The sequence below is a fragment of the Sapajus apella genome, unplaced genomic scaffold (assembly GCF_009761245.1).
Source record: "Sapajus apella isolate SASKATOON/1434 unplaced genomic scaffold, GSC_monkey_1.0 scaffold7, whole genome shotgun sequence".
Taxonomy (NCBI): Eukaryota; Metazoa; Chordata; class Mammalia; order Primates; family Cebidae; genus Sapajus; species Sapajus apella.
Genome location: NW_022436947.1, coordinates 26,467,818 through 26,484,515, shown reverse-complemented (window position 1 = coordinate 26,484,515; position 16,698 = coordinate 26,467,818). Strand labels below are relative to the sequence as shown.

At 33.8% G+C, this 16,698-nt stretch overlaps 1 protein-coding gene across 1 annotated transcript in view; it reads left to right on the top strand.

Annotated features, from left to right (window-relative positions):
* The window catches only part of FOXP2 (forkhead box P2), a 586,718-nt gene that overhangs the window by 458,447 nt on the left and 111,573 nt on the right, over window positions 1-16,698 (top strand). Inside the window, exon 6 of the mRNA XM_032275664.1 lies at window positions 4,402-4,476. Coding sequence (XP_032131555.1) covers window positions 4,402-4,476 — 75 coding nt within the window. The remainder of the gene's footprint in view (window positions 1-4,401; window positions 4,477-16,698) is intronic.

The following is a 16,698-nucleotide window of genomic DNA, read 5'->3' as shown; positions in this document are numbered from 1 at the left end:
GTAGCCCAGTCCTATACCTTGAATATTTGACCTTCCAAATCTCATGTTGAAATTTGACCCCAAGGTGGGGCCTCATGGGAAGTGTTGGGGTCATGGGAGTGGATTCCTCATGAATGTCTTGGTGCCATCCTTGTGATGGTGAGTGATGTCTCACTCTATTAGTTCCCACAGGGCTGGTTGTTAAAAAGAGCCTGGTACTTCCTCCACTCTTGTTTTCTCTCTCATCATGTGATCTCTACACGTTTCCCCTTCCATTTCTGCTATGAGTGGAAGCCACTTGAGGCCCTCACCAGATGCAGATGCCAACATTATGCTTCCTGTATAGCTTGCAGAACTATGAGCCAAATAAAGCTCTTTTCTCTATAAATTATTCAGGCTCATGTATTCCTTTATAGTAACATGAATGGACTAAGACAACCACTATTCCATTCAGATATTATTTTATCCTAAATATTATGAGACACTAAAGTTTTAAACATGTTAAAGAAAAATGTGAGGATCATTTCAACCAACCTCAAAAAACAAATTATATTAAATAATTTAAAATATTTTCATTTGTTAGGAAGGGCCAATATATAATATTAATACTATGTATATATTATATATTTTTCTATGAAAACTACACTTCATCAACTTTGCAAAAAAGTATTCTCTTTCTTACAAGTCATTTCACCTTATCACTAAATATAAACACACCCATATTAACCTCTTGCTTTGCTCCACCAGGTTTCTAAAAGGAAAACAATATTTCTTTATTCATACAGGAGAGTCTTTAATATATATCCTGAAGCCTACTGATAGGTTGAAAACAGGTACAATGTCTTTGGAATTTTTGAAACCTTTATAATACATACTAGCATTTTATACATAGTAGAAACAATGAATCTTTTTATGTGAAAATTGAGTACTGTTTTGAAGTAACAATGACAGCTAACAAATAAGTATATAGCTAATAAATGGTAATATATGTGTACCTGCACGGTTCTAATTACTTTACAATTGATATATTTAATAATCTTCTGATAATGTTACTTATTATCCTCTGTGTAGAGAGAGAAGACAAGAGAAGCTAAGCATTTTGCTCAAGGTCACACCACTAGTAAGTGTAATTTCTGAAGCTCAGCAGACTATCTCCAGAGCCAGCATTCTTAGGTTCAGCACTGAATGACTTACTCTTTATTGTTTTTAAAAAAATTACAATGATTCGCATTTAATTGAAGAATAGATTTCTTCTGAAGTTTATGTTGAAAGCCTGTTACAGTACATTGTCTGGCCTTTTCACTGTTAAAAGTTTCTTTGGTGCTTATTTGAAACAGATGCAAGCACTTAAAATATCCGTTCCCATTGTGTTTCCCTGTGATTTGCTGGAGTATGTCAGGTTGCCTCCAGGAGATCAATTTCTTAGTGACGGTCTGATTTTATTCATCTTGCTACTTCTTTACAAAACTGCAGCTTCGTGGATCTCTTAAAGCATGGTTTTTCAGAGTTTTATTGCATCTCTAACCAACATTCGGTCTCCACCTGTCATAAAAAGCTTTAGGAACACCATGAGAAGAACCTGGGTGGGTTTCTCAAAACACAATTTCTTCAACCAAGCCTGTTGGCAAGATACCATGGCAGGCTAATGATAGTGCAAAGTTTATTCTCACTTACTTTCAACTACAGAAACTAATGAGTTACTTAAAAGCCTTCGCCTTTCATTAGGTTACTTTACGTCTAAGTTACTGTTCTTGACTTTCTTTTTCCACAAATTTTGCCTTTTAACTCTTTATTTGTGTTGAGTGTTTAATTGTTATGTTTCATAATTTTCCATGCAAAGCGACAGGGACAGGGAAATGTCACTGTGAGCCCTCAGTGTTGGACAGTTCTGTCTCTTGTCCCTGTGGATGGGGATGAATTACAGTATCATTTTAATGTGCTTTATTTCTCTCTCTGGTAACAGAAATGATTTGATAGGAGTGTTTTGGTTAGTCAGTGTTTCTGGTTGATACAAATATGATATATCGTAGATTTTAGGGAATAGAAAAACAATAAAAATATACTGTGTACCAATCCAAACATATCATTGTTGATGAATCAAAAGTCTCTTCCTGGTCTTATTTTTTTGTCAAGGTTATGCCTTTGTTAAATTTAGGAAATATTTGAGATAGTATCTGAAGAAGACATGTTTGGAATTTGGTTAGGTTTACAGGAATTATGTTTCTGAGTCGGTTGAGCTAAGAATGGGAAACACTCATGGTGAAGCCTCAGGCAGCTTCCATCCCAAAGCAACAAAACTAGTAGAAGTCTAATGAAAACCTCCTTTTTAGTGAAATCCTTTTGATATTTTGGCATCTGTATCCCTTAAATCTGTAACTATACACTTTTGTTCCATAGTATTTTTGTGTATTTTTATTATTGTACTTGTACATCATCTCCATATTTCCTGTTTATGTACTCCTCCAGGATTGAGACTTATTCTTTGTATCATCCCTTCTGACCTGACTGGGATGACAAAACTCCATAATCCCAACATGTTTTGTTAATGCTAGGGAAACAAATATTGATATTTTATTTAACTTAGGTGCTCTTGAAATAATTTAAGGTGACATTGCTTATTTATAAAGTTTAATTTTCAGTATTAAATATAAACAGTGTCATGGCAGCTTTGCAGATATTGTGACAATCACTTTTTTAAATGTAGATGAGTGTCTATCTGAGGGCTTTATTAGTGTTAGTCTGGTTTATTGTTATGGTATGGAATAGCATTTCACTTTTTAAGGATGCTTATGACCTTGTTAAATAGCAGACCAAAAATCATCTGGCTTGTTTTGATTTTAACCAAAGTTACAGCTGCCTAGCTGTAAAGCAGTCAGTTTCTCTTATTATGACTAGTTCTTCAACTTGTACTGTTTTAAATTGCCTGCAATTAGCATATTTCAACCTTATTTTTAGGTTTAAATTGCAGTGTGAGAGTGTACTCTCCTCTTAGCTAATTAGTGCTATCAAGGAACAGTAGGTTACCTCATTAGTACCATGTGCATTTAATTAAAGAAGAGAAAATTGGAGTTAACCTCATAGTTAATATTTTCACAGAGTGCTACAATGCCAACACCTTCAATTGGAGTCACACCCCTGTGTGTCTAATTATGCACTGGTGCCAAATAAGGTTAGCAAGGGTACCACAAGGCTGTTGACAAAATAATTTAAATGAAAACGTATTTGTTGGATTCTGACAGTAAAATATAACTTGAACATTTTCCCCTCAGTCTTCATCTGCTAGCATCAGGTGACATACTTCTTCCTAGGAAACAGGAGGAAAAGGATATTTTGGAAGCCATTTTTTCCTATTTGAATTGATGTTCCTCTTATCTTCAAGAAAATGGCATGTATCATGTAAAACATACACAATTCATTTCTTAAACAGAACCTCTGAACTTCATAGATGTATTTGAAAAGAATTATTTATAAGATGTAATATTTACATGCATCAAACCACTACAAATACTCCCTGACACCCTTAACACATCCCTCCTTGCTTTTCTTCTTTTCTGGTATAGTTATAATTTCCCTTGTGTATCTTATGAATGGGGATCATCCTTTCATATCATACATGAAGTCTAAGGATGTGTTGTCACATGGTCTATTCAAATGCAGTGTAATCCTTTTGCCCTTCAGACAAAATCTTTGAAATGTCTAATGCTACTTAGGTAAAAAATGACATTCCATGTCATTTATCAATAAATAATCACTTTGCTTTTACAGATAAAAATGCAAACTATACATTTGAGTATATAGAGTAGTTTTCAATGCAAATGGTACAATTCAACAGGTTTTAAGAGATATTATGGAGGTTGGTTGCATAGTCTTAGATACGTTTTAGTGGCAATAATTTTTATATAATAATGCATAACCACAGCCATTTATTTAAAGAGATTATTGTGATTGTTCTCATATGACACGGTAGGACAGGATTTATGTTCATTCGTATTGGTTATAAGTGATTACAAGTCAGAGGTTAGCTTTTTCAGAATTAGAGATGATTACATTTTAAGAACAAAGAACATTTCATACACTAAAATTGCAGTGTCATTTAAATATATAGATGTATTTATGATTCTTAGCTTACAAGTGGGAAGCAAGGTTCCTAAGGCAGGTTCATGGTACATAATCAGTGAATTTTTTAGTTATAGGTTAATTTATTATGATCCAAATATTCAACTTTCCATCTGCCAAATTATTTCTATTTTTAAAATCTATACTAGTTAACTGTGAGACAATAGTGGAATAATCTTGTCTATTTTGACCTACCAAGATAATAATCCCAAAAACTGATTTTTAAAAATGGTAATGTACATTATTAGCATAAGCCTTAAGATTGAAAAAAAAAAGCCAACTCCTCATTCTCTTTGTTTAACCTAGGAATTGCTTCCAGAAACAAAATTATGTGTCTGTGGCCACTCTTCTGGTGATGGGCATCCTCACAACACATTTGCAGTAAGTTACACTGGGCAATTAGAAATTCAGCTACTAAGCACAAGGCCATAGACCCAGTCCCACTAAATAGATTATATATGATTTTTTAATAGCCAATCCCTTCCATTGGTGCAGATAATCAAGATATGACTAATGTTAAGATACAGATGTAATTACTTGATTTTCTGTTACTTCTTTTGTTTTCAATTCAGTTATGTTTCACTAGATATAGAGTTCACAGCTTTTGCGAGTTGATGACATTAAAGATTGCCTTAAGCATAAAGAGGCTATAACACTACTATACTTTTCTTGAACTTTTAGGAATAATCTGTTGAGAGAGTGCTGAAACGAAGAAAATAAATACGTGGACATAGATTGTGGGTTGATCCAACACATATTTTAGAACAAAATTGCTGTTCCATGTTCTTCAAGTTGTCATATAAATATACCAAAACCTTTTAAACATATTTTGCCACTAGAGTGTAGCTTGTCATTTTGGACAGTAATATTTGCTGAAAAATGCTTATGTCACCCAATTCTCATATCAGTTAGCCTTGGAAATGAATAGTAATCCTCAAGTCTCCATTCAAGAATTTTTAAATAAAGCAACTTCGTGTTTCTATTCAGCATAGATTCTGTCTGTATTCTTAAGAAATCTCTAAATATATAAATCATGTATTTTTACATATAGGAAGTCCTTCACATTCATGGGTTCTGTAACTGTGGATTCAATCAATCACAGGTCCAAAATATTTGGGGAAAATGTAGATGGTCACATCTCTACTGAACATGTTCATACACTTTTCTTCTTATCATTATTATTACCCAAATAATACAGTGTAGCAACTATTTATACAGCATTTTTTACATTAAGTATTATAGGTAAGCTAGAGATGATTTCCAGTATACAGGAGGATGTGCATAGGTTATATGCAAATAGTACATCATTTTATATAAGGGACTTGAGCAATCTAGATTTTGGTATCTATGCGTGTCATAGAGCCAATCCCCCACACATACCAGAGGACTGCTATACACAACTTTTGCTTATTTCCTTAAGAACTGATGTATTAGGCTCAGTGGGCTAGAGTATTCCTAAATTGACTCAGCCAAAATTTATTTACTTTTTACTACCCTATACATAATATTTTCTAATTGTAATTGACAAAAAACAACAAAATTAATAGTCATATACAATCAGTCTTCCTGAATGAAGAAATATCTAATTTCATACTTTGATTAAAAAGATAGGAAATGTTTTCAATAAAAATACTGTCAAATTAATACAGGATATTTATGGAAAATATAAAACTTTTAAAAATGTTTGTTGCAATACAAAAATAAACTCAAAGCTAAAAGCAGCAATAACATATCCTATTCTATAGGAATAGTGAATGTCAAAAAACATAGTGAATGTCGAGGACTGGTAATAAATGTTATATATGCAGGCTTCAGAGAGATCTGAAATTACCTGATGTGGGGTCTCATTCATTTTAATCCTATAGTATTTGGCCCCCCTAAGCTTTTTTGTAGTAACATTTGAAAAAACGTAGAAAAACTTTAAAATGGTGGTAAGTTTTGCTGATATAATGTAATTAAGCTTATGTGAAAGATTAAAATAATCTTAATTTCTAAGTATTCTCTGTATAGTTTAAAGGAAGATACATTTTAGTTAAATATCAAATGCAATTATATACTTTATAAAGAAAATTAATTTAAAAATTACTCTTAAAATGATGTGTTGGCCGGGCGCAGTGGCTCACGCCTGTAATCCCAGCACTTTGGGAGGCTGAGGCGGGTGGATCACGAGGTCAAGAGTTTGAGACTATCCTGGTCAACATGGTGAAACCCTGTCTCTACTAAAAATACAACAAAAATTAGCTGGGCGTGGTGGTGCGCCCCTGTAGTCCCAGCTACTTGGGAGGCTGAGGCAGGAGAATTGCTTGAATCCAGGAGGCGGAGGTTGAGGTGAGCCGAGATCGTGCCATTGCACTCCAGCCTGGATAACAATAGTGAAACTCCATCTCAAAAAAAAAAAGATTGTGTTAAAAATGGGACAGTTTACCTAATTAGTAACACGTTTTCCTAAAATAATACTGATGGAAAAATTGTTTTCATTAGACTGAAGAGTGAGCTGGCTTAAGTGCTAATAGTATTTGCTTTTTATCTAAAACTACTTCTACCATTTAAAATAAATCTCTATTCTACTGATGGGAGAAAAGAAATCTATCACATCAAATCTTTATATTTTCACTGACATCTTTTTAGAATGAAAATGAGACATGTAGAAGTCAAATGATTCACCACAGACCATGTAATTTCTCAATGGTAGGGTTGAATTTGTCACCCAAGTTGTGATCATCAGTGTGTGTGTTTCCAAAGGTATCCCAAATTGTTCTTGGCTGCCTTGAGTGCAGTGTTATAGAAGCTTGAGTTTATTCCATGTGTCTATGACTGCGTCTCATCTCTCAGAAAGAAAGAGTACCAGCATGAGTTGGTGAGGTCTGATCTGGCTGGTGGGGAAAGAGGAGCATGGCCCTGCATTTGCTTGACGTCAGATGTTTGCCATCTCAACAGTGTGCCGATTTCATACTTCATATTGGTCATTGAGTGGCTTTACAAATGGGGCTTCTTGGCTTCACAACACAAGGGAAATACTATTTAAATAATATTAAATGCTTATTTTCCTTTATTGATTATTTTAGATGTAAACTTCAGAATGCTAAAATTGTTACATAATGTGATTTAAAATCAATACACTACCCAGGACAAATACTATATTATTCATAGATGAAAATTTCTATGTGATAGATGAAAATTTCTATGTGATGGACATGGTTGTCTTTTAGTATTCACTGTATTTATAAGTACCAATATGCCAGAGTGGTAGTCTGGAACACTGTAAGAGTACTGGTGGGCTAAAAGGAAGAAAGAGAACAAAAGGATAGATGTGGTACCTAAAGCCAACCATATTCCTTCATCATCTATGTAACTGACATTTATAATAAATTGTAAATTATTATAATAGTTTGAAAATTTTAAGAGACCCTACATAATGCCTATCAAGTTGTTAATTTAATATCGCACATATTATTTCCATGGTTGGTCTGCCTTCACACACACACAAGCCAAAATTTTCAGGTGTGTGTTCCAAATTGGTGTATTAAATTAATTTTTACTCTTCCTAGCACACACAATTCACTTAAAAAATAAATATCACTGAGGTTTATTAACAAGTCCGAAGTAAAGTTCCAAAAATTGCAGGGAGAGAAAGCCATTTACATTACCAAATGAAGGTTAAAGCCCAAATTATCTCAAGGAAATAATATTGCATATTTGATATTAAACAGAGGTCAAAAGCTCTCCATCACACCCTCCTCTTTCAGATATAATTGTATGAATTTACTAGCAAAACATGCAATAAAAATGTATTTTCATAGGGGTTTTTCTGGTGTTTTGGCTTACTGATAACCATCAAACATTGTCCATCCCCTGAGTATTGTCCCTCCCTATTATCACATTGTTGAACTATAGTGATATTTTAATGTACTTGCTAATGAATTATCTTTAATGTGCCTCTATCAATTTATTACAATACTGGGCAGTAATTCTATGCATTTACTTAATGTGAAAATTATGATTCTAATTTTTATCTACTTGTATTTAAAAGAAATATTTGGGCTCCTTCATTTGTATATTTACTATTCTAATAGTAACAATATAATGTCCTTATCATAACTTTGAGTTTAATTGATAAAAAGGCATTAATTTCTGGCTTTAAAAAGCAAAAGTATCAGAGTAAGAGAGCTTCATTGTTAAAGAATACTTTTCAGTGCTTGCTTTTCACATTGAATTTTTTCAAATAGTGTCTAGTTTAATCTGAAAAAAAATCTTTACTTATTTTACTTTTGTTTCAAACTTCAGTACTAGGATACATGCCTTTCTCTTTTTTCCTGACGTATCAAACAGCTTTACAAATGACTAACTCTGCCAAGATTCTAAATTTCACAATTTTTGGCTTCCTTACAAGATAGTAACCCAAGTTCGTTCACTACTCTTTAACTATACCCTGTTGATACCTCATCTGCCTGAATGACCTCATTAACACCTATCTGCAAGTAATCTTGTTGTTAGTCTTGCCTACAGGTTTTTACACCTAAGTGAATACTGTTTTACATAGGATTCTGCCAGGTAGTTCTAACTGCTAAGGCAATTTTGTGGAATGCTTAGGGTCTTTGTCTTTGGCTCTTACTTTTAAAAGCTTTAGCATTGAGCCAGATGAATCTTTTGATGAACAAAATGTCTTGTACCTATAATCTGAAAATGAAACTTGACTGGTCTTGGTCTAACTGCTTTATTATCCATTCAAATTAAATTACATTGGCCACATTTGATGTTTCTCCCTACAGGTCTTTACTATGATTATCTCCTGAATGGTTCATTTTTAATGGAGATGCTGGATTGGAAGAAATAAGAAAACAGGGATAGTGACACTTTTTAAAATATCTTTTTATTTCTGTTCCGAATTCATCTCTCTCTCAAGGCTTTACATAAATCCTACACAGCACCAAATAATCCACTGTGTGGGCTCTGCAGTCAGCTTTCTGGTTTGACAGTTGGACCAGTTTCTTGACTTTGCTTAGCTTCACGTTCTCAGTCTGTAAAATAATAACAATACTACCTACCTCGTAAGGTGGGAATTAAAATTGATAACCCTAAAAAGTATTTAGCATGATGACTAACACATAGTAAATATGCAATAGATGTTGAGTCAGTATTGTAACAGCATCAATACAGTCTTGCTTGGATGAAAGAGGCAATTCTGTTGGATGTAAACTTAGGTGTATTTTTGGTATTAACACTAAAAGGGACATTGGGTATTGTACCTTGGGTCATAGCAAAGACAGGTGGCAGTGTTCCCCCATTGAGAGGAGTCTTTATGTTAATCAATTTAAGTTGAACACTGACGTACTCACTCACAAAATACAGTGTCATCCAAATGCTTTCTGATTAGTCAAGGGGGTGACAGCTAAGTAGAAGAGATGGAATTCCGCCTCACCAGACCTAAATGATGTCTGGCAGCCAAGAAGACTCATAGCTAAAATATGTAAGGAAAAGTGATTGCCCCCCAGTTGTATGTATCCAGTTAGAGCACATGAAGATACAAAGTTAGGAAATGCATGCAGCAATGTTGAATTACCTCTAATTTTTTCTTCCTTTCTACATTATAAACATATTAGCAAAGCATAACTAGAAGTTAAATTACTATTTATTATAGTATTGATAGTTTTAACTAACATGCTGAAAATAATTAACCAAGGATAATGTTGCAGTAATTTTTTTCACAGTTCCGTTTTTATAAAAGCTGGTTATAAGATTTAACTCTTTGCATTTGTATAAAGATATGTGGTATACACTTGAATTTATTGTTTTACTGTGTTATTTTTGAGTAGTTTTTATTGAGTATTATGGTACCACTCGTACTACGGCCCTTCAGTAAGAAATAAACTTAAGATAATAAAATGTTTCTAACACTTACATTATAGATTATTTTGTTAATGCCAGAAAGATTTAATACAGTGACCATGTTTAGGGCTACTGTTAAAAAGTTCCAGATGCTATATCCATCTGAAACAGAATAAAAGTTTTTGTTTTTAAAGCCTTGGCTGACATTTGTATGTAATTTCTTGATTAATCTTTTTCTCTACTGTTATTTAACATATTAGTAATTATCTTTACACACCGGTCTCAACTGGAATGTAAGCTCCCTGAGCTCAGCTTCCTCTAGAAACCTCTCCTGAGTGGTTGCCCCTCACCTTCTATTTCTTTGTAATATTGGAGATTGCCAAGGATTCTCTTGATGTTGGTTCCAAGAAGGACCAGTAGTAGAGATTTTTCAATGGAACTCCTCCTTGAAATTTATAATGAATAATTAACTCCCCTTGATGATTCACCAAACCATTAGTGTGGCAGAAATTGGGGGTAGATGAAAGGATTATTTATTTAGTTACTGATTTTGCTGTTAATGTTTTTCATCAAATGAATTGATACACACATGAGAATATGTATGTGGCAATAATATGCATTTATGGTACTTACTAAGACAAACTATATTTTTCTTTTCACATTTTAAAGTTATTTGTAAGGAGCTATTAGTGATAGTCTTTACAAATATGAAATGTAATCGGCATTAACTTCCAACAGTTTGCTAAATAGTTTTTGTATATTTCTAAATATCACTTAAGAAAATGTGTATTCTGTATTTATTATTTGTATTTCTGATCCCTGTCTATTTCTGCATCATCTTATTTTAGCATAACTGAAAGTTGCAGAAAACACTTTGCCATTTTAGTGTAGAAATCTTGAGAATTGTGCTCATACACATTCAAACCTATATCTATACATACACATAGCTAATCACTATATAAAAGAGTGTGCATGTGTTTTTATTCAGTTTATGTGCAGTTCGTTTTTCTTTCTTCTTGAAGTTACATTTTTTTAGATTTGTAATTTTCATTAGGCAAATGAATGTTATGCATAGGATTAAAAAATTATGGAACCAAATGTTTATAACTGGCATAGTTTATGCAGTACTGTATTTACTTTAAAAATATTTCTAAATACCCAGATTTTTAAAATATAAATTTTGATACATATGATGCCAGGTTAAGCATCACAGGACTTCCATTGACATTAAAACTTAAACCTGAAAGAAAACAACAACAATAACAACAACAACAACAAAACTTAAACCTGAAACTACATACTGTACTTTAACAGTGGAGTGCAGAAAGTCTACTCTCACTGGAGTTTTTTTATGCTATAAATAACTTTATACATCATGCAATTTAGTTGAAATTTTACTTGTTTACTTTCAACTAATCATATTGTTTATCATAATAAATTTTGTGTAAATAGATTCAAACTGTTAATAAGATAAAGTTCAAGCTAGAGAATTCAAAATTGAACTTTAAAAATACTTAGCATCAAGAATAATTTGTAATGCTCAGACTCTGACAGTCATGCTCCTTGAGTGCCTTTGAAGTCATGATTTCTTTTCCAACAGACTTCCCCCGATCTCTCTTAAGAGAGATATTGTGAAATATTTGACAATATTGGAAGAAACCATCTACTCTTTAGATTTAAAGTACCAGTTATAGCATTATTCTTCAGACTACGTATGTTATATATTTAATATTTTATAAATAATGCTTTAATAATTTTAATTTAGAATTTTATATGTAGAATTTTTAGTCTGGCATACAACAGACAATATAGAATGAGAGTAAGAAACTTCATCATAAGAGATTATAATAAAGGGAAGGCATCAAGCAGACATCTCAGCAATAAATTCTCATTACATTAAACATAATTCATAAATTCACATAGAGCTTTGTAATTGTCGAGGAAAAGTGTTACCAAAATGATGTTCTCAGAGCTGAACAAACAAGCTTAAAAGTTTAGGAATTTGATATTACTGCAGTGTCATATACATGAAACTAAAGAACATTTTCCGGTACATAGATCATTAATACAAAGTTGAGACAATTAATATGAATAACAAATGTACTGTCGTTTTATCCCTATTTTCTTCCCTATTCTTGTTGCCTGTCAGTTGTAGGTATAAGAGATTATATTTCTTCAATTGTTTTATATTGAGGCTGGAAAACATACTTTTTTGCATATCTACTCTTTTTTCCTTTTATATTACCTGAGTAGTCCACTCCACTGTTTTGGAAGGGTTGTGCCCTGTTACAATACACTGAGAGTGCATTATAGTTAAAAGGGTCCTTATAGTTCATCTAATTCAACTCCTTTATTTTACAGTTGAAAAAAGTGTTAAAGAATCAAAGTGACTTCCTTGATATCTATCCATTATTTACTGAATTCAGGAGGGAACTACTGATGATCTGATAGTTCTTTAGTCTTGGTTTATGATTCATATGTATTAATTTTGCCAGGTTGTTTATTATTTTAGTTTTAATTCTATGTATCTGTCAAATAAGGAAATCACTGTGTTTTTCCAAATGTTGCTAATCACATTTATCTATGAAAAGTTTTAAAAACCAGATCGATTTCATGATTACTTTTGATATTACCATTCATATTACCATTCATATGTGGTTTGTTGAGGACACTTTTAAGGTCTCAATCAGATCTATGAGATTGTTTTATTTATAGGTCAAGGTTTTAGAGAAATTTAGAGAAAAATTTAAGGTTTCTCAGTGATTTCCTTAGAAATGTTTTAAAGTGGATTGTGAAATTTCAGACTGTTGATTTATTGCTTATGTTATTTTATTAAGACTTCAACTAGGAGAAAAAGGATACTTTAAAAACCTATATGAGGTAATAGAAATGTAGTTTCTAATTGTTGAAAGAATCAGCCTAATGGTTCTCAAGCCTTAATCTTTTACATTTTCTCTTTATTTATACTACACATTCAAGAAGGATCAATTGCTTTATAGAAAGGACCAAAATCTGAGGTTTCCCAGGCTTTTCAGGTTGTCTGTTTACTATCCATCAGATAAATATGTATTAAAATTAAAAATAAGTGGTTAGTGAATCTGTTGTTCCATCCTGATCTTGACATTATTTATTTACTTATTTATTTATTGTATTATTTTTTATTGCATTTTTAGATTTTGGGGTACATGTGAAGAACATGCAAGATTGTTGCATAGGTACACACATGGCAGTGTGATTTGCTGCCTTCCTCCCCATTACCTATATCTGGCATTTCTCCTCATGCTATCTCTCCCCAACTCCCCACCCGCCACTGTACCTCCCCTATTTCTGCCCAACAGACCCCAGTGTGTGATGCTCCCCTCCCTGTGTCCACGTGTTCTCATCGTTCAACAGCCACCTATGAGTGAGAACATGCAGTGTTTGATTTTTTGTTCTTGTGTCAGTTTGCTGAGAATGATGGTTTCCAGGTTCATCCATGTCCCTACAAAGGACACGAACTCATCATTTTTGATGGCTATATAGTATTCCATGGTGTATATGTGCCACATTTTCCCTGTCCAGTCTATCATCGATGGGCATCTGATCTTGAAATTCTAAGAAAGGGAAGTAAGACAATACTTTTAAGTCTAATATTTAAATATTGGATGCTCAGTATATAAAGACCAGGATAGATGCTTGGATTGACCAGATAAAGATACTAAGTTCATAACATAAAATTTTTAACCCATAAAATATATTTATAGCACTAGTGATAGAAATAAGCACAGAGGTTACAGAATTTTTTTGAGAAATTGTGATTCTAGATTAGTCCTAGATAAGTATCTGGGAACCATCAATTCTAACATTGTTAATTAGCACATGCAATTTTGTTACTGTGACTGTCTCCTTTTCTGGAGGCCACTGGGCTCTTTTCTTTCCCTACCTTCTGATTCTGTTCTCAGACATACCATTTTCCATTTTTTTTCTATCCCCCAAGTAGCTTGTTTCCTTTTTTTTTCTGTGTATCAAATTCTACAGGTTATGCAAGCCCCAAGTCAGTTACTGTTGCACATGAATGCTTTTTCACCAACACAGTTCACATTGATTAATTCCTTTTTTAATATTGTATCTCTGTACTTGTCTAACTCACATTTTTGGAATTATTGTTACATAGCTTCCTTGATACTCAATTCCATTCAGCACATATTCACTAAGCATATACTATGAATAACTTATGTTGATAAGCAGCATTTTCAGTAAAATGCTGAGTAATCACCTACATTTGAGAAATTTAGACTATAAAAATGGGAAATACATAATTTAGGACTCAAAAATCTATGCACTCTAAGGAGAGAGTCAATCATTGTACTGAGGAATTAAAGACAAGTAGATAGGAGAGGTTTATTTGAGGTAAAGTTTTTTAAAAAGAGAATTTTATTGGCATATGTAGTCTCTGATTGTATGGTCTAATGCCAGAATTTGAAGTTTTAAGTGACTTTTTAAAAGGACCTTAAATATTCTGTAAGATTTTGAGTAAGGAAGCTTCATGTAACATAACCAGACCATCCTACTTAAGATATCCTTAGAGCAATAGAAAGCAGTCACTAGAATGAGAAAAAATACTGGACTCTATGTGTGCAGTTAGAGCGTGTTGTCAGAATAAAACCGGGCATCATCATATTAACTAGGAAAAGGACAGAAGGAAATAAGACAGATTTGAAAAAGAAGGTCAGGCGTGGTCACCTGTAATCCCAGCACTTTCAGAAGCTGAGGCAGGTGGATCACCTGAGGTTAGGAGTTCAAGGCCAGCCTGACCAACATGATGAAACCCTAGCTCTACTAAAAATGCAAAAATTAGTTGGGCATGGTGGTGCGTGCCTGTAGTCCCAGCTACTTGAGAGGCTAAGACAGGAGAATTACTTGAACCTGGGAGGCAGAGGTTGCAGAGAGCAGAGATTGTGCCACTGCACTCCAGCCTGGACAACAGAGCATGACTCTGTCAAAGAAAGAAAGAAAGAAAGAGAGAGAGAGAGAAAAGAAGGAAGGAAGAAGGAAAGAAGGGATGAATAAAGGAAGGAAGGAAGGAAGGAAGGAAGGAATTGATTTGTAATAGCATGTTGACAATTAGAAAAACAAGAAATTGAGATTTCTATAATTTTATACCTGGTTATCTATATTTGGCAGGTTTGACCATAGGCAGTAGGAAGTTGAAAATGACAGTAAGTTTTGTTTGAGAAGTGAGACATCTGTGTGTTCAGTAAGCAGTTAGCACTGAGTTGCAGATGATGCATTTTTGGAAGTCATATGATGTACAGGAGGCTAGAGACCCATAATTTTGAAGGAGATCATAAAGAGTAAGATAGCATAGAGAAGTTGCAAGACAAGACACTGGGTAAAGGAAGAATGAGGCAGCAAAGAATGTGAATCTATAACAGTAAGAACCAGGAACCAGCAGTCAAAAACCAATAGAAGATACACATTAACACACGCACGCACGCACACACACACATACATACATACATACATATTTGTTGCTAGTATCTTTTCTTTTTATTCTTATTTATTTATTTTGAAATGGAGTCTGGCTTTGTCACCCAGGCTGGAGTGCAGTGGCACAGTCTCTGCTCACTGCAACCTCTGCCTCCTGGGCTTACGCAATCCTCCCTCCTCAGTCTCCTGAGTCATATGACTGATTTTTTTTTTTTTTTTTTTTTTTTTGTAGAGATGGGATTTCATCATTGCCGAGGCTGGTCTTGAACTCCTGGGCTTACAGATGTGAGCCACTGTGCCTGGCCACCTTCTTTTTAATTAACACTTTTTTTTGTCAGATTAGTTTTAGGTTCACAGCAAAACTGAGAAAGTTATGGATTTCCATATACCTCCTACATACATAGCCTCTCCTATTATAAACATCCCAACCAGAGTGGTACATTTCTAACATTGATGCACCTATATTGACACATGAGTATCTCCTTGAGTCCATAGATTACATCAGGGTTCACTCTTCGTGTTGTACATTCTATGGGTTTGGACAAATATATGATTACATGTATCCACCATTGTAGAATCATACAGAGTTTTCACTGCCCTAAAAATCCTTTGTGTTTTCCCTGTTCATTCCTTCCTCTCCCTAATCCCTGGAAACCTCCGAAAGAGTTTTTTTAAAATCTAAGAGTGGTTAGCTTATTAAAGACTGAAATGTGGGTTTAAGACTGTGGATAAGACATGAAGAAAGTCATTACATTTGACAAGAGTGTTTTCAGTAGAATATACTGTAGAGCAGTGATTTGAATGGTCACTGAGAAGGGAGTACATAGTGATTACAAATAGTATACATTAGTGTTTCAGGAAAAATGCTGGTCAAGGGGAAAATGATAGGATGGTAGCTTGAGACGGAAGCAGAATTGAGAAAGACCTTAGTGGAGGGGAGATGGTGACAGTAGTGATGAAAAGATTAAAAATGCAAGAGGGAAAACAAAGTATTGAAACAAGGTCTGAAAGATGATGGAAGGAGGGTGATGCCATTAAGGGCACAGAGGGAGGTCGGTCGTCAATCTTTAAAAAGACTAGAAACCCATTTTCCTCTTAATTGGGTAGAAATTTAAAGATGAGTAAACTCGTTGTTAGACTGTTAACTGTCTTATATGTTGTCTGTTTATAGTTTGTAACTGCCATTATGTCCTCCTCCCGCAGTGTCACAACACCTGAATTCGAAGTTTTTGAGTATCACCTTTTAGGGATTCCTGCTTCTAGGACAAACCATGTGAAATAAGGAAAGGGTGTGCTTATCTCTGTTAA